We start from the raw sequence: 20,230 nt of genomic DNA, 5'->3' as shown, positions 1-20,230 counted from the left end.
CAGAAAGAGTTCAGAGAAGCAGTAGGGCCATGTGTGAGACTTCATGTGAGCCCTCTCCTCATTCCTCAATTGGGAGCTTGACCTACAGCTGCCAGCTGAATTCCTCACCACAAGGGAGTATGCCCTGTGCAGCCCAGGTGGCACAGTGGATAAAGCATTGACTCTCAAAGCATGAGGTCACAAGTTCATACCTCCACATTACTTGTCAGAGTAGTGCTCTGATTCTTTCTCTCTCCCTCTCTTTTAGTATTTAATTAGTAAATGCCTCTATTTTTATTACTTTAAGGAGGTACATTCTCCAGCTTTCTCCAACCCAGACACCACTAATTTCATTGTGTCTTTCTTTATAGTAAAACTGTGGTTTGCAAGCAGAAGGCTCTGGAATTGCTGCCTAAGGTGGAAGAGGTGGTCAGTTTGATGAACGAAGATGAGAAGACTGTTGTTCGTCTTCAGGAGAAGCGACAGAAGGAGCTCTGGAATCTGCTAAAGATTGCTTGTGTGAGTGAGTGAGTGGGTGAGTGAGTGAGTGAGTGAGTGAGTGAGTGAGTGAGTGAGTGAGTGAGTGAGCCCCCCTATCCCCCAGCCAGGTCCTCAGCTCTCAGGCCCCTTGGTTTGATTTATGCATGTACACATTTCCTGCAGCTACTGTGATACATTGCCATAAAGTTCTTCTCTCACATTTCTAGTGGTCACAATTTCAAAGCCAAGGTGTTTGGTATTGCAGGTCAATGAAGAGGCTGAGGCCAGCTGAGGAGTATGGTTAGGGGGAGAGGGGAGTGGGCTGAAGGACTGAAAAGCTCTGGGTTCAGTGTGAGAAGGTGCAAGTAATGAGAGCAGGAGAACAGTGCTTGAACATCTTGGTATTGAGGCATTGTGGCTGCATCACCCTGGAGTCAGCTCCTTGGTTTTCTTCTCAACTGTCTCACAGATGGGTCACAGAGTCATATCCAACTTTTGTGTGTCTCAGTCTTACTTTTACTTGAAAATGAGTAAAACATCTCCCTCTTCGTTCCCTTCTAAGAGCCTGGCAAGCAATCAGACGAATGAGATAAAGCCTACAGATATAAGTCCTCAAATCTCCCTTTTTTTTTAGAATCTCTTATTAGAAAGTAGACCTATAGCTCCAGAGACAGTTCTGAACTGAAATGCAAACTCTGAGCTGTTGTCAGGGATGGAGATGTAGGGACTTGTGGTCAGTTGTGAGAAAATGTAAGGTGTGAATATGAAATCTGAATTTCTCCTTTGCCCTGAAATTTTGTTCACTTTTTTTCTTTGTTTGTTTTTGTCCTTTAGAGCAAGGTCCGTGGGCCTGTCAGTGGCAGCCCAGATAGCATGAACGCTTCACGCCTTAGTCACCCAGGTCAGCTCATGTCTCAACCTTCCACAGCCTCCAACAGCTTACCTGAGTCAGTGAAGGAAAGGTAAGTAAATCACCATTAACAGAGCTGAGGGCAGTGCAGCGGCCCACCAGGACACTGTGGGGATGGCATACAAGTTTATCATAGATGTAGGCATTTCCTCTCTTGAGTCTGTGTATGTTTTTCATTGTGTGGTTACATATCCTAGGCATTGACAGGACAAAGGAGGCTTTGTACCCTCTCAGTCACTTAAAGTGAGTAGATGGTGGGTCCAAGATTTCTTTTTGAGAGATTAAAATGTTTTGAAGTGGGCTGGTAGAGGGCTAACTCCGGTGAGCATACACATTACCGTGAGTGAGAGCCCGCAGGGGGTAAACACCGCGAATGGTTGAGTGTTTCTACAGTCTCTCCTCTCTGTTGCTCTGTCATCCTCTATTTATCGGAAGGGATAAAATCTCTGAAACTAGATTATTGTGGTTGTACAATTCTGTCAGGACATTAAAACTATTAAATAAACTGGAAGTGGGTGAATTTTATGGTGTGTAGACTTATGTTGATAAAACTTTTTTTATTTACTTATTTTTATTGCCACCCGGGTTAATGCTAGGGCTCAGTGCAGGCACTGTGAATCCATTGCTCCTGGTGTTGGCCATTTTTTCCTTTTTTTTTTCTTTCTATTTTTATTTGATAATACAGAGAGAAATTAAGTGGTGGGGGAGAGACAGATACCTTCAGACCTGTTTCACCATGCATAAAGCATCACCCCTACAGATGGGGAGTGGGGATTCAAACTTATGTCCTTGACCTCAGTAATGTGTGTACTCAACCGGTACACCACCACCCAACCCCCCCATCAATAGAACTATTTTTTAAACCCTACTCCTGCCCTCAAGAAGTCTGTGACGTTTACTATTTTGGTACTTAATGAGACAAGGACTTAGATCCTTAATTATCTTCCTCAACCTACTTTGAGCACCTTGGGAATGGTAACAAGACCTTGTGTCTCTTTTGTTGCCTCTGGAGCTGGAGGGAGCCTTTCACCTAGTTTAGCCTAGTAAGTGGCCTAGTTAAAGGAGCTTAAGCAAAAAATGCCCTGTATTCCTTCCATCAGAAGTATCACCATTTACAGTGAGAGGAGTCCCATATTTGGCATCCTTCCTCCAATAATAGCCTCAGAGCTCTAGAGAAGTTATCTGGGAGCATATCATGTCACAGAGAAAAGGGCAAGTGGTTTATTATCTCATCAGGGCCCAGTCTTGATAGGATATAAGCATTTCTTCTACTTTTCTTTCTTTCTTTTTTTTCTACTAGAGTTATTGCTAGGGCTCAACCCTAGCTTGACTTCACTGGTCCTGGTGGCCCTTTATTTATTTATTTATTTTTCTGAGAGGATGAGAGAGAAACAGGGAGAAAGGAGCGATACCTCAGCACTGCTTACCACTCCTGAACTCACCCACCCCCACCTTCGCAGGTGCTCCCGTATGGTGACTAGGGACCCTAATTCGGGTCCATGTGCAGGGTAGCATTTGTGCTGTACTGGGTGAGCCACCTCCTGGCCCCCAACATAGTCATCGCTTATCAAAGAGAAGAGAGTATGCAGATGAAATCATTTCCTAAAACTTAAATTTCTGCTGATCTCAAGGAACTGTAGAAACCTAGTAAAATTCTTTGGTCACTATATATACTTTTTTTCCCCCCCATTTTAACAATTGGAAAACTGGTGACTTGTAGGAGGTAGCTCTCAATTTAGACAGTTTGGAGAGAATTAAATTTAGTAGTCTCTTTGAGTGAGACCTGCTTGTTTATTTACCTTTAAACTTGGGTATCTAAAAAGTACGTAACTAGAAGCAAGAACCAGTAGTCCATAGCATGGTGTTTGTTTGTGTTATTTTTTTTGAATTTATTTATTTTCCCTTTTGTTGCCCTTGCTGTTATTACTGTTGTTGTTACTGATGTTGTCGATAGATAGGACAGAGAGAAATGGAGAGAGGAGGGGAAGACAGAGGGGGAAGAGAAAGACAGACACCTGCAGACCTACTTCACCGCCTGTGAAGGGACTCCTGCAGGTGGGGAGCCAGGGGCTCAAACCCGGATCCTTACGCCGGTCCTTGCACTTTGCGCCACGTGCGCTTAACCTGCTGTGCTACCGCCCGACTCCCTTGTTTATGTTAATTTTTATCTCCTTACTTTCTAACAGAAAGAGGAAGGAGAAAGAGAGAAAGAGAAAGAGAGGGAGAGAACATGAAGCAGAGCCTCACTCTGGCCCAGTGACCCAACTCAGAACCTTGTGCTCCTAAGTCCAGTGCTCTAGCAACTATGCCACCTCCCAAGCTGCCATACGCTAGTGTTCGAAGATTTGACTCATCATCCGAATGATAGATTTTTCATGACCTCCTCAATGGCTCTTTAGCATATGTTTAAATTGTAGTACGCTCGCTGGACAATTACTAATGATCACCCTTTAATAACACGACCCATTTTCTCCAGTGAAGACCTGGTGGCTGAAGCACACTCTCTCTGCGCACAGCTGGAAAACGCAATGCAGGACACCATGAAAGCACAGGACCAGAGCTTAAGGGTAATGACCTGTGTGACCTTCCTTTCTCCAGGCAAAGGGGGAAAGGCAACCCAGCGTTTCCTCCATCTCAGGATACACTTGTGCTTTGCAGGCACGCATGTGTTATTCTTCACATAATGATGATGCTGATGACAGCTGAATGCTTACAAGCACTTTATGTATGTTGGCTCACTTAATTCTTCCAACCCAATCCTTATGAGAAGGCCTTTTCAGGTCCAGCTGTAGCTTCTGTAACACAGCAGAACATCTATGTATTTGGGGGGTGGTAGGCATAGGGCAGGAAGTTGTGGTGGGAGTAGGTAGGGGATGTTGTGCTAGACTCTAGGATACAGCAGGAACCCATCACAGCATCATGCCTCCGGGACTCAGGGCTGAGCAGTAGATAGTGCTAGCTACAGGAAAGCTACCCAGGAGAAAAGCGAGTCAAGAGACCAGTACATTTAGACAGAGCTTCAATACTGAAAGAATCTGAAGTCATTCTCTTAGCTCTTTTGACTTTTTCCTGCCAGCATCGTCACCTACTAACATCCCCCAAACATCTTATTTTGTTTTATTTTATTTTATTAGTGAGTTAATAATGATCAACAAGATTGTGGAATAAGAGTGGTAAAATTCCATACAATTCCTACCACCAGAGTTCTGTATCCCCTCCTCTCCATTGGAAGATTCCCTATTCTTCACCCCTCTGGTAGTATGAACCAAAGATATTTATGGGGTGCAGAAGGTGGGAGGTCTGGCTACTGTAATTGTTTCTGTGCCGGACATGGGCATTGACAGGTCAATCCATACCACCAGCCTGTTTCTATGTTTGCCTAGTGAGGTAGGACTCTGGGGAGGTGGGGTTCCAAGTCACATTGGTGAGGTCATCTGCCCAGGGATGTCAAGTTGGTATCTTGGTAGCATCTGCAACCTGGTGGCTGAAAAGCATTAAGATATAAAGCAGAACAAATTGTTCAATAGTGAGGAACCTAAAGGTAAGAATATAGCAGATGCGGGGCTGGGCGGTAGCGCGGCAGGTTAAGCACACATGGTATTCAAAGCGCAAGGACTGGCATGAGGATCCTGGTTTGAGCCCACAGCTCCCCACCTACAGGGGAGTCACTTCACAAGCAGTGAAGCAGGTCTGCAGGTGTCTATCTTTTTCTCCCCTTCTTTTTTTTTTAATATTTATTTATTCATTTTCCCTTTGTTTTTGCCCTTGTTTTATTGTTGTGGTTATTATTGTTGTTGTTATTGATGTCTTCGTTGTAGGATACGACAGAGAGAAATGGAGAGAGGAGGGGGAGATAGAGAGGGAAGAGAAAGATAGACACCTGCAGACCTGCTTCACCACTTGTGAACCGACTCCCGTGCAGGTGGGGAGCCGGGGGCTTGAACCGGGATCCTCTCGCCGGTCATTGTGCTTTGCGCCACCTGCGCTTAACTGCTATGCTACCACCCGACTCCCCTTTTTCTCCCCTTCTGTCTTCCCCTCGTCTCTCGATTTCTCTCTGTCCTATCCAACAGCAATGACAGCAATAACAACAATAACAACAACAATAAACAACAAAGGCAACAAAAGGGAAAAAATGGCCTCCAGGAGCAGTGGATTTGTAGTGCCGGCACTGAACCCCAGCAATAACCCTGATGGCAAAAAAAAAAAAAAGAATGCAGCAGATGATATTTAGGGTCTTCATGTTGGAAGAAGCTAGGAAATCCATTTTAGGTATATACCAAGGGGCCTGTGACTTTACTAATTTTTGCCTGGGCCCAAAAGCTAACATGCAGGTGGGCTAAAAGTATTGTCTGAGAGGATTGTATCAGAGTTTGAAATAAGGAGCTCCCAAATATGGGGAAAGTATATAAATAACCATTAACTGTAAACCCCATCGATCTGACCTAGGACCCTTATCTATTTATATTCAGCACAGGAGCCTGTATAACCTCTGCATCCCTGTAGGTCTGAGCTCACATTCCATGGTCATAACTCGTAACATTCTAGGCTGCACTCATTTCAGGACCAGTCTTCCTACTTTTTTGAAGACTCAGGGAATGCCCTGCCAGAAGCATTCAACTCTTATTTATTTAGATATCCTTCTCCAGTTTGGGACTTTCTAGATTAAAAAAAAAAAAGATTTTCATTATTATTATAACTTGAAAAAAATTAGTGATTTAAGAATGGTTTACAAGATTATTCCACACTGCACCCACCACCAAAGTTGTGTGGCTGGTCCCCCCTCTTCCATGCACCTAGCCCCTAATTATAACCACCATAGGTCTCATAAAGTCTTAGAGATAGCCTGGTGATTGATTGACTGGTTGATTGATTGACTGATCAATTGATTTTTGGTTTTTTGTTTGTTTTTGTTTTTTAATTTTTTCCCCTTTTGTTGCCCTTGTTGTTTATCGATGTCGTTATTATTATTGTTATTGCTGTCGTTGTTATTGGATAGGACAGAGAGAAATTGAGAGAGGACAAAAAGAGAGAGGGAGAGAAAGACAGACACCTGCAGACCTGCTTCACCACTTGTGAAGAGACCCCCCCTGCAGGTGGGGAGCTGTGGGCTCGAACCGGGATCCAGATGCTGGTCCATGTGCTTTCCGCTGTGTGCTTAACCCGCTCCGCCACCGCCTGGCTCCCTCGATTGATTTTTTTCAAGTTCATGTCAAAGACTTTTTTTTTATCTATTAACATGAGAAAGAGAGGAGAGGGAGAGCCAGAGCATTGCTCTGGCACATGTACCACCAGGGACCAAAACTCAGGACTCCATGCTCTTAGGTCCGACACTAATCCCCATGCTGCCTCCTGGCTGCTAGATCTATTGCTGTTCTTCCTCATCTTAGAAATGTATGTTTTGATCCTTTCTCTGCATGAGCACTTCTGCCAGAAGGGAAGAAAGTCTGAATAGGCCTTGCCCTCTGATAAGTTTAAAATGAGAGCTGAGATTAGTCTCAGGACCATCTCCCCATTGTGAGAATAAATAAGTGTCAGGAGTGTGGTCCGGGAGGTGGCGCAGTGATAAGGCTTTGGACTCTCAAGCATGAGGTTCTGAGTTCGATCCCTGGCGGCACGTGCTAGAGTTATGTCTGGTTCTTTCTCTCTCCTATCTTTCTCTTTAACAAATAAATAAAATCTTTAAAAAAAAAAAGTGTCAGGAGTGACACAGTATACTTAAGTTGCTTCTTGGACCAGTAAAATAGTTCACTTGGATAGTGTGTTGTTGTGCTATGTGCAAGACCCAGACTCAAGCCTGGCTCCCACCACATTAAAAAAAAAAAAAATCTTGATGTATTGCACCAAAGTAAAAGACTCTGGGGTGGGTGAGGGGGAGAGTACAGGTCCTGGAACAGGATGGCAGAGGACCTAGTGGGGGTGTATTGTTGTGTGGAAAATGAAAAGTGTTGTGCGTGTACAAACTATTGTGTTTATTGTCAGCTGTAAAACATTAATCCCCAAGTAAAGAAACAAATTTTTAAAATAAAATTAAAAATTAAAACTAAGGGAGGCCAAGCAGTGACACAGCAGGTTAAGCACACATAGTACAAAGCATAAGGACCTGTGGAAGGATCCTGAAAAGAAAAAAAAAAAAAAACTTCCCTCTGTGGCTTCCCTCTCTATTTCTACCTCTATCTCTTCCTTTGTCTCTAAAATAAATACATAAACAAACAAATAAAATTACCCTTTTCACTTCCATAGTCAGTGAAGCTCAGGGATTCCACACCATTACAAAGAAAAAAAATCCCTTTCAGTTTGAACATGTAACCAAAGCTCAAGGAGTACCCAGCAAGATAGTAACCCACAGCGGGTGATCCTTTTTTTTTTTTTTTAATTTCTTTACTAGGGAATTAATGTTTTACATTCAACATTAAATACAATAGTTTGTACATGCATAACATTTCCCACTTGGACCTGTATTCACCCCATCCCTACCCCAGAGTCTTTCACTTTGGTGCAATATACCAACTCCAGTTAAGGTTCTACTTGTGTTTTCTCTTCTGATCTTGTTTTTCAACTTCTGCCAGAGAGTGAGATCATCCCATATTCATCCTTCTACTGGGTGATCTCTTAAAGTAGAAACACAACCCAGATTATACTTGATGGCTACTGGGTTTGTTTGTTTGTTTGTTTGTTTTTAACCAGAGCACTGTCCAATTCTGACTTATGGTGGTACAGGGGACTGAATTTAGGACATTGGAGCCTCAGGCATGCAAGTCTCCTTTGCATAACCATTTTTATATCCATATATCCAAGGCATGAACCAAGCATGGGCACAGACCAAAAGCCAAGTTGGGAGAAAAAAGGAATTGCTTTGTCCCTGGCTAATATGAAATGGACACTGCCAGGTAGATGACACTCTACCCAGGACAGTGATACCACTACTCTCTTTTTAACATGTGTGCTGACTTTCAGTGTCTAGACTGGAGCTGGTTACAGACGGAAGAGGAAGAGCAGAACAACCTGGAGCAGGCGCCATGACTCCGAGTGACCCTGACCCCTGAGACAGGGCTGCCTGTCCAGAGGCTCTCCACAGTGGCCTTTGCTGTCATGATGTCCCTTTGGACTTTACACCCAAATGGAGGTCTTCTCGATACCCCAGCAGCTGCGGCTGACACCACTGACCAAAGGTGTGGCTCTCTGTGGGCACGGCCAGCCGTCTGCGTACACACTGGATGCTTCCACCCGGAGAGCAGCACACACTGAAACCAGGCATGCACACTCAGGAGACCATGCCATAGTGCTGCTTCCTCTGCTCTCAAAGAAGTGCTTAAGGTACAGACTAATGGACAAATACCTAAGGTGACTCTTTTAGGACAACATCTGAATGGCACGTGGTGCCTGCCCATCCTTCCCTGACCCCAAGAGGCTCTGATCCACCTGTCCACCTGCGAGTGTCTCGCCTAGATCCGCCTTCTCTAAAGTAGACTTCGAAACTGTAAATGTGCCCTGGCCCCATCCTCTCTCTTCCTCTTCTCACCTCACTGCTGCTAAAGATGTTCCTTTTCCTGAGGACTTTGATGGTTAGCCTCCTTGGGCAGGACCGCAAGTGAAGTCTAAATATCTCCTACCTATAGTCCTTTCAGCTACAGAGAGATTACCCAAAATCAGAAGAGAAGAACCACCCCCTCTCCCATCTCTCATGCCAGAGATGCCCTGGGGTGTGTTGTCAGGAAGAAAAAGGAGAGAAGAAAAGGTGTCTGTCAACCACCAGCCTGCCGACCACTGTGCCTGCATCTGTCCTCACTCACAAGCATCCATGTGTGATGGAAGTATGGGGCTGCCTGTCTCTCGTACCATGGAACAGTATTATCAAATCAATGTGTTTAAAAAATAATAATAATAGCAGTTGTTCTATATTGTAACATGATCCAGACACTTGAATGCCTATGGTTCTATTAAATGCCTATGGTTAGTGATGAATTCAAAATTCTCCTTAATGGAAAATTTTATGACATTGAATCATGGCTCATTCAGACAGTGCCGTAGTACTGTATAGCACTACCTGAAACATCTCACAAACAGCTCCTTTAAATAAAAGCAGAAAAGCAACATGAATTCAGACAATCACAAATAGGTGAGTTTGATTACCAAAGAATGTTGGAGTGTTTATAAAGTGACTTCCAAGGAGACCATATCAAAGGTTCCATGGTCAAGTGAATCGCTTCATTCTATAATTGCCTCTTGGAGAGTCAAGATTGTACACTGGTATATTCAGAGCATCTATAAGTCTCACAATTATAAATAATAAGGTGTTTTACAAGGTAACTTCCAGGGAGACCATAACAGGAGTTCCATGGTCAAGTGAAATGCTTCATTCTGTAACTGCCTCTTGGAGGTGCAGATTGTACACTGGTATATGCAACGTTATCTGTAAGTTTTACAATAATAAACTGTCTACACTTTGTGTAAAGCCACTATTTACCAAGCTCATTTGACAACAGAGCCTTTTCGCCTTCAGTATGCAAATACTATGGTTATTAATATCCCTAAGAAATGGAGTTTGATCGAACATAGTTCTGGAAACTGATGAGCATTCAGGGAAGAAAGACTAGGAAGGTAGGTTGACATTACTGTCAGATTATGAAGGAGTGAATGTTGAGCTAAGAATAACAAGCTGATTTTAGGGACAGTTTAGAGTTACTAGAAAATTGTGAGCAAGAAAACAGTATCACCAGAACAGTGGTTTTTATAAGCAAGTATAAGATTTTGAAGTAGATGATGGCAGACCAACGAGGGGCTTTGGGACCTGAAGAATGGCACTGTGGTGCACTCCCTGGATTGTCCCAACTAGAGAAACCTAACAACATATCCAGACAAGAAAAACTTCTTGGGGCCAGGTGGTGGTGCACCTGGTTGAGCGCACATGTTACAGTGCGCAAGGACCAGGGTTCGAGCCCCCAGTCCCCACCTGTAGGGGGAAAGCTTCACAAGTGGTGAAGCAGTGCTGCAGGCATCTCTTTGTCTCCTCCTCTCTGTCTCCCCCTGCCTCTCAATTCCTGGCTGTCTCTATCAGATATATATATTTTTAATTATAAAAATGGAGTCGGGTGTTAACACAGTGGGTTAAGTGCACATGGCGCCAAGCGCAAGGACCGACTTAAGGATCCTGGTTTGAGCCCTCGGCTCCCCACCTGCAGGGGAGTTGCTTCACAAGCGGTGAAGCAGGTCTGCAGGTGTCTTTCTTTCTTCCCCTCCTCTCTCCATTTCTCTCTGTGCTATCTAACAATGATGACATCAATAACAATAATAACTACAACAATAAAAAACAACAAGGGCAACAAAAGGGAATAAATACATAAATATTTTTTTTTAATTATAAAAAAAAAAAATAGAGAAAAAAGGGAGTCGGGCAGTCGCACAGTAGGTTAAGAGCACATGGCACAAAGTGCAAGGACCGGCTTAAGGAACCTAGTTCTAGCCCCTGGCTCCCCACCTGCAAGGGAGTCGCTTCACAAGCAGTGAAGCAGGTCTGCAGGTGTCTGTCTTTCTCTCCCCCTCTGTCTTCCCCTCCTCTCTCCATTTCTCTCTGTCCTATCCAACAACAACGGCATCAATAATAACTACAACAATAATAATAAAAAAAACAAGGGCAACAAAAAGGGAGGAATAAATAAATTAAAAAGAAAAAGAAAACTTCTCTCCCACTAATTTAAATTATATTAAAGGCTTTGAAATAACTTCAGAAAGATTAGCCCTTTAATTCAACTTGCAGGAAAGCATGAAGGCAAGCAGTGAGCACAACTCTGACACTGGCCAAATACTTCCTATGGAGAAGTGCCCTTAACTCCACATTTTCTTTCACAGTAATGTTGATATTCTTTTTTAAACGACTTTTAAAAATACATGTTTTATTATTTATTGGATAGAGACAGAGAAATTGAGAGTGAAGGGAGAGAGAGAGAGACTTGCAGCACTTTGAAGCTTCCCCTGTGCAGGTGGAAAGTGGGGACTTGAACCTGGGTCCTTGTGCATGATAACATGTGCACTCAACTGGGAGCACACCACCCAGCCCCTTGATAGTCTCATGTGTCATAAGGGAAGAAGATGCCTATAAGTAGGTGAGGCTATTTGTCATGGAAAGGCAAGAAAAAGACTCTGTCACACATTGAAATGTGACTCAGAATGCAACTGAGAGCCAGAGAAAATCCCTCAGAATAACTAAAGGAAAAAAAAAAAGCAAAACAAGAGGCCGGTGTGACTGACCCATTTGTCATGCAGGATTATTGTTAAGACACTGTGCTCCAGTTTAATTGATAGCATTTCCCCCTTAGTGGACATAAAATTGTAATATTTCTAATACAGTGAGTTTTAGATGGTTAGATACAGTCTCCTGTAGCCCTCACAACAGTTCTAATGAGACAAATGTCATCACTCTCCTTATTTATTCATAAAAAAACAGGTATGGAGAAAGTTAAACTTAAATTGGACATTCTTGAGAGAATCAAGAAATCTCTGATGAGTGAATCTTTTTCCTAAAGGGAACAAGTTGGATTTTTTTTTTCCCAACACAAACCATCTGGCAGTTAGTTGGCAAAATGATCCCCATGTGAATTGTGCTTAGGAATATTGAGATAGAGTTTTTGAGAACATTTTAAAATTGAGATGTTAACAAATACATAACATAGATAAAACAGTATAATTAATTTTCTCTCAGAGTCAACAAGTTGTTGAAGATGATCATGCTATTTTTGCCTCTTTTATTATTATTGATGAAGTAACTGTCCAGCATCATAACATTTCACTCATGCATATCTTAGCATCTACTTTTCAAGCATAATTGTGATATCTTAATCTTTTTCAGTCAGGGGTCAATCAAGAATGAAACCACATAGCAGTTTTTAACAAGGAATAGTTAATAAAACAAGGAATTTGATTCTAAGTGGTAAAAAAAAAATTAAGAATATAGGAAGGGTGCTGGCGGTAGTGTAATCAGCAAAGTGTACAAGTTACCATGTGCAAGGACCCAGGTTTGAGGGCTCCCCCCATCCCTAACTGCAGGGGGGAGGTTTCACCAACGGTGAGTCAGTGCTGCAGGTGTCTCTCTTCCTTCCCTGACTCCACCCTATTTCTCTCTGTCTCATAACAAGAATACAGGAATAGGTCAACTAAATAGCTCACTTGGATAGTACATCTGCTTTGCCATATGAGTGGCCCAGGTCCGAGCCCAGCCCTCACCACATTGAAGGAAGCTTCAGTGCTACAGTCTCTTTTCATGCCTTTTCTCCCTTCTACCTCTCTGTTCTGAGTTTGCTAACCAGTGTCCATATAGCATCCAAATGTTGAAAGTCTAGTCCTACAGTCTGGCATACATTGTCTCTTACCTTGATTTCATTCCTTCTTTATTCTTTTTTCTTTTCTTTTCCCCCACAACCTTTCACTGTTTCCAACGAACTTTTTCAGATAGAAAAAGACAGAAAAGGAAAGACACCACAACACTGAAGCTTCCTCTAGTGTTGAAGGGCTGGGTTTGAACCTATGCATGACAAAGCATTATCTAAGTGAGCTCTATCTTGCAGGCCTCCTCTTTTTTTACTAAAAGATTTTTACACTTTTTTGTTTCTCTCTGTCCTACAGGGTTATCACTGGGGCTCAGTGCTGGCACTATAAATCCACTGCTTCTAGTGGTCATTTTTTCCATTTTATTGGACAGGACAGAGAGAAATTGAGAGGGGAGTGGGGGGTATAGAGGGAGAGAGAAAGACAGACACCTGCAGACCTGCTTCACAACTTGTGAAGCTTACCCCTGCAGGTGAGGAGCTGGGGCTCAAACCCAGATCCTTGCACTTGTTACTATGTGCGCTTAATGGGGTGCACCACTGAGAAGCCCCGAGTTTGTACACTCTTCACCTATCTAGGCACTTCTTATTTTCTGTTCTTGTTTTCATGATATTTCCCTGACTGCTAAACTATCTGAGGCCCCCTTGGATTTCCCACACCCCTACCCCATGCCTCCAGGAGTTCTTTAGTCTGTCTTTACTTCCAAAAATGCTTCTGTGGCTTTAAATTCCTTATAGAAAGATGCATGGAATAGGCAATGTGGTGTTGGAAATGCCCTAAGAGAACTTTTAATTTAGCTTTCTCAGGCTAGACATGGCATTTAGAAAGGTGGAACTAGACAAACTAGAGAAACTGGTTAGAGATTTCAGTACTGAAGCACTTTTGCATGTTTGGAGGGTGGCAAAAACACTTGGAACCAACATACACACACACACATACCACCTCCAAAAATGGGTAAGTGCTCCAAGTGTTCTAGTTTGTCCAAGAAGATGAGGACATAGAATTGATTTCCTTAATTTTTTTATAATTTTTTTAGATTTTTAAAAATATATATTCCCTTTTGTTGCCCTTGATGTTTTATTGTTGTAGTTACTACTGTTGTTGTTACTGATGTCATTGTTGTTGGATAGGACAGAGAGAAATGGAGGAGGGGAAGACAGAGAGGGAGAGAGAAAGATAAACACCTGCAGACTTGCTTCACCGCTTGTGAAGTGACTCCCCAGCTGCTGGGGAGCTGGGGACTCAAACCGGGATCCTCACACTGGTCCTTGTGCTTTGTGCCACGTGCACTTAACCTGCTGTGCTACTGCTCGACTCCCTCAATTTTTAAAACATTAGCATCATATTCATGATTCCATAATTCCCTTAAGTTGTAACTGTCACAGTTCAAAGGTGAATAAAACCTTTTTTTTTTTTAACTTAATGATCATTCTTTAAAAAAGCAGAATACAACCTTGGGATGCAGGTAGAGTTTAAAAATCTGAGTGGAGAAAAAAATACTAAGATGACTCATATATGCAAATGAAGGTAAGAATCAAGAGATTAAAGTTTAGAATGAAGTTAAGGATGAAGAAAACTGGGAAAGATACAAATATTCATGAGGCCAGTGGTTGCGCACATGGTTAAGCACACACATTACAGTGCACAAGGACCCAGGTTCAAGCCCATGGTCCCCACCTGCAGGGGGAAAACTTCACAAGTGGTGAAGCAGGGCTACAGGTGTCTCTATTCTCCCCTCTCAATTTCTCTCTGTCTCTATTCAATAATAAATAAATGGGAAAAAATGGCCTCCAGGAGCAGTGGAGCAGCACTGAGCCCCAGAGATAATCCTGGAAGCAAAACAAACAAACAAAAAAAAGAGATACAAATACTCACCAAAAACATGAACACATATACAAAAGGGTTATTAGTAATATATCAATATAAAATATCTAAAAATTAATAACTAACTATGCCTCATTAGAAAATTGAACTAAGGGGGCCGGGTAGTGGTGCTCCTGGTTGAGTGCACATGTTACACAATGCAAAAGGATCCAGGTTCGAGGCCCCAGTACCCATCTGCAGAAGGGAAAGCTTTGCGAGTGGTGAAGCAGTGTTGCAGGTGTCTCTCTGTCTCTCTCCCTATCATCCCTTTGCTCTTGATTTCTGGTTGTCTCTATCCAATAAATAAAGATAATAAAATTTTTTAAAGATATTTATTCCCTTTTGTTGTCCTTGTTCTCTTATTGTTGTAGTTATTATTGTTGTCATCATTGTTGGATAGGACAGAGAGAAATGGAGAGAGGAGGGGAAGACAGAGGGGGAGAGAAAGATAGACACCTGCAGACCTGCTTCATCGCTTTTGAAGCGACTCCCCTGCAGGTGGGGAGCTTATGCCAGTCCTTGCACTTTGTGCCACCCACGCTTAACCTGTAGCACGACAGCCCAACTCCCAATAAAAAAATTTTTTTAAAACTTCTAAAAAAGAAAAAAATCGTAGGATGCAAATAGGAAGTGAACAAAATGGAAATATAAATGTAAGAAGTATAACAATATATACACAAATATAGTGAAGAAAAAACAACCAAAATTTTGTTAATCTAAAACACAATTTCAACATTTTAAAAACTACTTTTAAAGAACGAAATTAGAAGACTTGTTTTTACTTTTTATTTGTACATATTTTTCAGACTTTTTCTACAACTAGGTATCGTATTAAGTTTTAAATTTTACTTACACACAAAACAATTGCTTGAAAACAATCATAGTTAGGAGGACAAATGTCAGATAATCTCACTCATAGTCCGTACTTAAAAATCAGAGAGGTTCAGGCCTGGCAGGAGTCGACCTGAAACCAGTTAATGAGAAATAAATAATCAAATAAGGGAAAATACAGGGTAAAACCTAATTAGATAGAGACTATTGCAGCAGATCTAAGAACTCTAAAAGAGAGAGACTGAAAGGGTCTTAGTCTTCTATGGTGGAGAAAGAAATTAAGTTGGTGGAGAGAGAGGTGTGCTGACACATATCATGAGATGTGAAATTGTACACCTACGACTACTGCAGTACAGTATGAACTCCAGGAATCATACTACTTTTTTTTGTCCTCAATGGGTTCACCACATAACACCAAAGATTCCTCCAGTGTAGTGGGGACTGATTACAAACTGGATGTCACATATCGCAAAGTAGGCATCCTTCCAGGTAAGCTATCTTGCTGACCCAAGAATTACACTAGTAAAATTAATCTTTTTGATGCCGCATTTCCATTTCATAATTATAGAACTGTACATTTATCACATGTAGGTCACCATATAAGTTTCACAGCTTATTATCTAGGTTAAGCATTTCTCTTCCTGCCTGCTAACTCTCTCCCCGCCCCCCTTTGGTCTCTATGGCAAAAGGCAGGGCTGTAAAAAAATTTTTTTAAGGGGAGAGTGGTAGTGCAGCGGGTTAAGGACACATAGTGTGAAGCGCAAGGACCAGCGTAAGGATAGCGGTTCCCCACCTACAAGGAGGTCACTTCACAAGCAGTGAAGCAGGTCTGCAGGTGTCTTTCTCTCCCCCTTTCTGTCTCCCCTTCTCTCTCGATTTCTCTCTATCCTATCCAACAACAACATCAATGGCAACAATAACAAGGGCAACAAAATGGGAAAAAAATAGCCTCCAGGAGCAGTGGATTCGTAGTGCAGGCACCAAGGCCCAGTAATAACCCTGGAGGCAAAAAAAAATTTTTTTTTAATTAAAAAAAATATGTACACAGGAACAGAAAGCTAGTGATAGCTCACTGGGTTGGGCACCTGTGTTACTATGGCCATTTTTAGCCCCACATAGGTATTATGGCAGTGGAGGAAATTTTCTACTGTGGTTCTTCTGTCTCTGTCTCTCTGAGTGAAAAAGTGGCCTTGAAGGGTGAACTCTAGCATGCTTAAAGCCCCAGCTCCAGAAAGAAAGGAAGATTGACCTTAATTGACATATCTGCTAAAGTTTTTTTTTGTTTGTTTTGTATAGGAAACTTTCCTATGATCTGCGTATTTTATTTCAAGCTCCTGCTGAATTCAAGCACTGGAGAAAGAGATAATGTGGGCTGCAGTATAGTTTTAGGAAAAGTTGTGACAGCAGGTCTAAGCTGGTGTCACCTCTTCAAGGAAAATGCACTGTGGACTCAATATTATCATGTGCTTTCTTCAAAGTTTTGTCTCACACCACTTCATAAACTCCACCATCTGAAGGTTTGCATTGGGGCTTTTTTGTTGTTTTGTTTTCCCTACGGGGAGAAGATTCCGATAAACATACCGGGAAAATTCTAGTTCGGGTAGAGCTCTTTCACGCGTTCCCACCCACCGCACCTTTCCTCCAATGCGGCTGCAGCGCGCACTAGCCCCGCCCCACGCCCTCCCCGAGTGCGCGCGACGTCATCACGCTCGCCGCGCGCCCCTCCCCCTGTCAGAGGCAGCCATTGTTTAAGCCGGTCGCGCTGGCTTTGCTGGGGCCAAGTGGGTCCGGTTCCTCCCTGCCCTCCTCCAAGTTCTGCCCCCCCCCCCAAAGCTGGGAGAGGGGGCCAGCCCCCCGGCTTTGGGCGCCCTGAGGTTGTCGGGTGCAGGCCGCCATGAGCAAACGGAAAGCGCCGCAAGAGACTCTGAACGGGGGAATCACCGACATGCTCACAGGTTAGCAGCGGGCGGGGCGCCGCAAGCTTGCTTTCTTCTTTTTGTCCTCTCTCTACTTTGCTTTTGATAGGACGGGGGCGGGGAGAGAGAGAGAGAGAGAGAAAGACACCTGCAGTCCTGTTTCACCGCTCTTGGAGCCTTCCCCCTGCAGGTAGGTGGGGAGCGGGGGCTCGAACTTGGGTCCTTGCACTTGGTGATGTGTGCGCTTAACCACCTGCCCCACTAGCCGCAAGCTTTCTTCACCTTTCTTCCCATCCAGTCGCCTTCCCCTCCGCTCTGGTCCCGACTGCCCGGGTGCCTCATCGCGGGTGACTGGTGACTGGTGGTCAGTCCTGCCGGGGACTCTCGGGCTGCTTATGGCTTGGCCCATGTGGAAGCGGGCGGTCACAGTCTCCCTAAGAAGCTGTCATTGTCCCATCTGGGGAAACTCAGTTTTCAGGTATATGTGTTTGTTCTTGGTTCTTGTTGACTCGCGTCTCTGGTTGCCTTTTCAGAACTTGCAAACTTTGAGAAGAACGTCAACCAAGCTATCCACAAGTACAACGCTTACAGGTGGGACAGTGCCACATTCTGGTGGAAACATGCATTCCGAAAAGTATAGCAATCAGCAGGACTGAGGGTCCAGTGGATAATGCAAGAGGATATTGACTTGATGGTGGTACATTACTGCCCTGTTTATGGCATAAATGGCTCTGCTGTAGGCTAATTCAAAAAAAAACTTATTATCTTTATTGGATAGAGACAGAAATCAAGAGAGAAGGGGGTGATAGAGGAGAGAGACAGAGAGACACCTGCAGGCTGCTTCACCACTCTCAAAGCTTTCCCCCTGTAGGTGGGGGCGGGGGCTCGAACCCAGGTCCTTCGGCATTGTAATACTTAATGCTCAGCCAGGTGCGCCACCACCCGGCTCCTGCAGGGTAATTTTTTATCAGTTCCCAATTCCAATTGAAAATGTGTGTACCTTGAAAGTCATTTTCCCCATTATCGGGCATGAATAACTAAAAACGCAGTGTGATTTTTTTTTTTTTTTAGATTTTATTTATTTACTAATGAGGCAGGTAGGAGGAGGAGAGAGAGAGAGACAGAACCAGACATTACTGGTACATGTACCACAGGGGCTGAACTTAGGACCTCATGCTTGAGAGCCCAGTGCTCTATCCACTGCACTACTCCCAGGCCACACATGATTTTTAAGTCACAATGAGTGACAGTGAATATGCTGTCTGTCCTGTGAAGTAGATTATCCCTTAAGAAATCAAATGTTTCTGTATGGTTGGTCAGTGAAATCCTACTTTTTTGGGTCCCATCCTATTCCATCTCACCAGGGACCTTATCTCAACCATTATCCCAATGATATTTCCCAGTTACTCTCCAAAAGGAGAGCTGTCTATTCTCCTGAATCTCAGTTTTACATTGGCAGTTAAACTCCTCATCACGAGAATTCTCAAGATGCTCTTAAAAGTTAGAGCTGTAAGTGATTTGTTATCTCCTTTTAATTTTTTTAAATGTTTATTCCCTTTTGTTGCCCTTGTTGTTTTATTGTTGTAGTTATTGATGTCGCCGTTGTCGTAGAGGACAGAGAGAAATGGAGAGAGGAGGGGGAGAGAAAGAGACCTACAGACCTGCTTCACCGCTTGTGAAGTGACTCCCTTGCAGGTGGGGAGCCGGGGGCTCCAACCGGGATCCTTACTCCGGTCCTTGTGCTTTGCGCCACCTGCGCTTAACCCCCTGTGCTACCATCTGACTCCCCTCCTTTTAATTTTTAAAATACTACATTGATGTGGAAAGTCAGCTATCTTGGTAAAAAGCCTAGTTGCATCTTTGTACATGTGTATATTTCAGATTTTTTTTTTAATATTTATTTATTCCCTTTTGTTGCCCTTGTTGTTTTATTGTTGTAGTTATTATTGTTGTTGTCATTGTTGGATAGGACAGAGAGAAATGGAGAGAGGAGGGGAATACAGAGAGGAGGAGAGAAAGATAGACACCTGCAGACCTGCTTCACCGCCTGTGAAGCGACTCCCCTGCAGGTGGGGAGCCGGGGGCTCCAACCGGGATCCTTATGCCGGTCCTTCTACTTTGCGCCACCTGCACTTAACCCGCTGTGCTACAGCCCGACTCCCTGTATATTTCAGTTTTAAAAAGCTTAAGACCTCACTGGATTCTAATTGATACCCCCCCCCCTTTATATTTCCTATTCTGTAGAAAAGCAGCCTCTGTGATAGCGAAGTACCCACACAAAATAAAGAGTGGAGCAGAAGCTAAAAAACTGGTAAGTTTAGTGAGCAAGTTGAGTAGACAACTATACAAGCTTGGTGATTTCCCACAAAATAAATTTGTTTCTCTGAAACTACCTTGACTCATATAAGTTGATACTACTGCTTCTGTGTTCCTGGAGTAATATTAGTGTTTCAAGCATACTATTTTGAGCACTTTTTATTTTTACCTTGTTTTCAAAATGTTTTTAATGTTTATTTTTATGAGAGAGAGGAGAGAGAGGATGAGATCAGAACACTGCTTAGCTCTGGTTTAAGGTGATGCCAGGAATTGAACTTGAAACCGCAACACCTCAGGCATGAAAGTCTTTTGTATAACATCTCATTAATTTTATTGGGGATGGGGAGTTAGATTTAAAAAAAAAAAAAATTTCAGTGGCTGCCAGAGAGGTGGCATCACTATGGATCAGAAGACTTGGGGCTCAGGCGGTAGCGCAGTGGGTTAAGCGCACATGGTACAAAGCACAAGGACCAGTGTAAGAATCCCAGTTCAAGCCCCCAGCTCCCCACCTACAGGGGAGTCACTTCACAGGCGGTGAAACAGGTCTGCAGGCATGTCTTTCTCTCCCCCTCTCTTTCTTCCCCTCCTCTCTCCATTTCTCTCCATCCTATCC

The 20,230-nt window shown here is 43.3% G+C and overlaps 2 protein-coding genes and 1 non-coding gene across 5 annotated transcripts in view; 2 read left to right on the top strand and 1 right to left on the bottom strand.

The window, feature by feature from the left end:
* Nucleotides 1–9,828, top strand: part of IKBKB (inhibitor of nuclear factor kappa B kinase subunit beta) — a 71,182-nt gene extending 61,354 nt beyond the window's left edge. For all 3 annotated transcript variants that reach the window (XM_016187990.2, XM_016187987.2, XM_007522755.3), the window contains 4 exons: nt 351–498; nt 1,294–1,421; nt 3,846–3,936; nt 8,327–9,828. In XM_016187990.2, the coding sequence (XP_016043476.1) occupies nt 351–498; nt 1,294–1,421; nt 3,846–3,936; nt 8,327–8,392 (433 nt within the window). In that variant the 3' untranslated portion in view covers nt 8,393–9,828. The remainder of the gene's footprint in view (nt 1–350; nt 499–1,293; nt 1,422–3,845; nt 3,937–8,326) is intronic.
* LOC132537396 (small nucleolar RNA SNORA48) lies at nt 8,155–8,289 on the bottom strand. Its single transcript, XR_009548831.1, has one exon. It is a non-coding gene; the product is annotated as a small nucleolar RNA SNORA48 (small nucleolar RNA).
* A 7,267-nt stretch (nt 9,829–17,095) lies between the features above and the next one.
* Nucleotides 17,096–20,230, top strand: part of POLB (DNA polymerase beta) — a 44,212-nt gene continuing 41,077 nt past the window's right edge. The window contains exons 1-3 of the mRNA XM_060181777.1: nt 17,096–17,340; nt 17,835–17,892; nt 19,546–19,612. Coding sequence (XP_060037760.1) covers nt 17,280–17,340; nt 17,835–17,892; nt 19,546–19,612 — 186 coding nt within the window. The 5' untranslated portion in view covers nt 17,096–17,279. The remainder of the gene's footprint in view (nt 17,341–17,834; nt 17,893–19,545; nt 19,613–20,230) is intronic.

Source organism: Erinaceus europaeus, chromosome 2, assembly GCF_950295315.1.
Source record: "Erinaceus europaeus chromosome 2, mEriEur2.1, whole genome shotgun sequence".
NCBI classification, from domain to species: domain Eukaryota; kingdom Metazoa; phylum Chordata; class Mammalia; order Eulipotyphla; family Erinaceidae; genus Erinaceus; species Erinaceus europaeus.
Note: the sequence above shows the minus strand (reverse complement) of the source record. Positions and strands in the feature narration are given on the sequence as shown.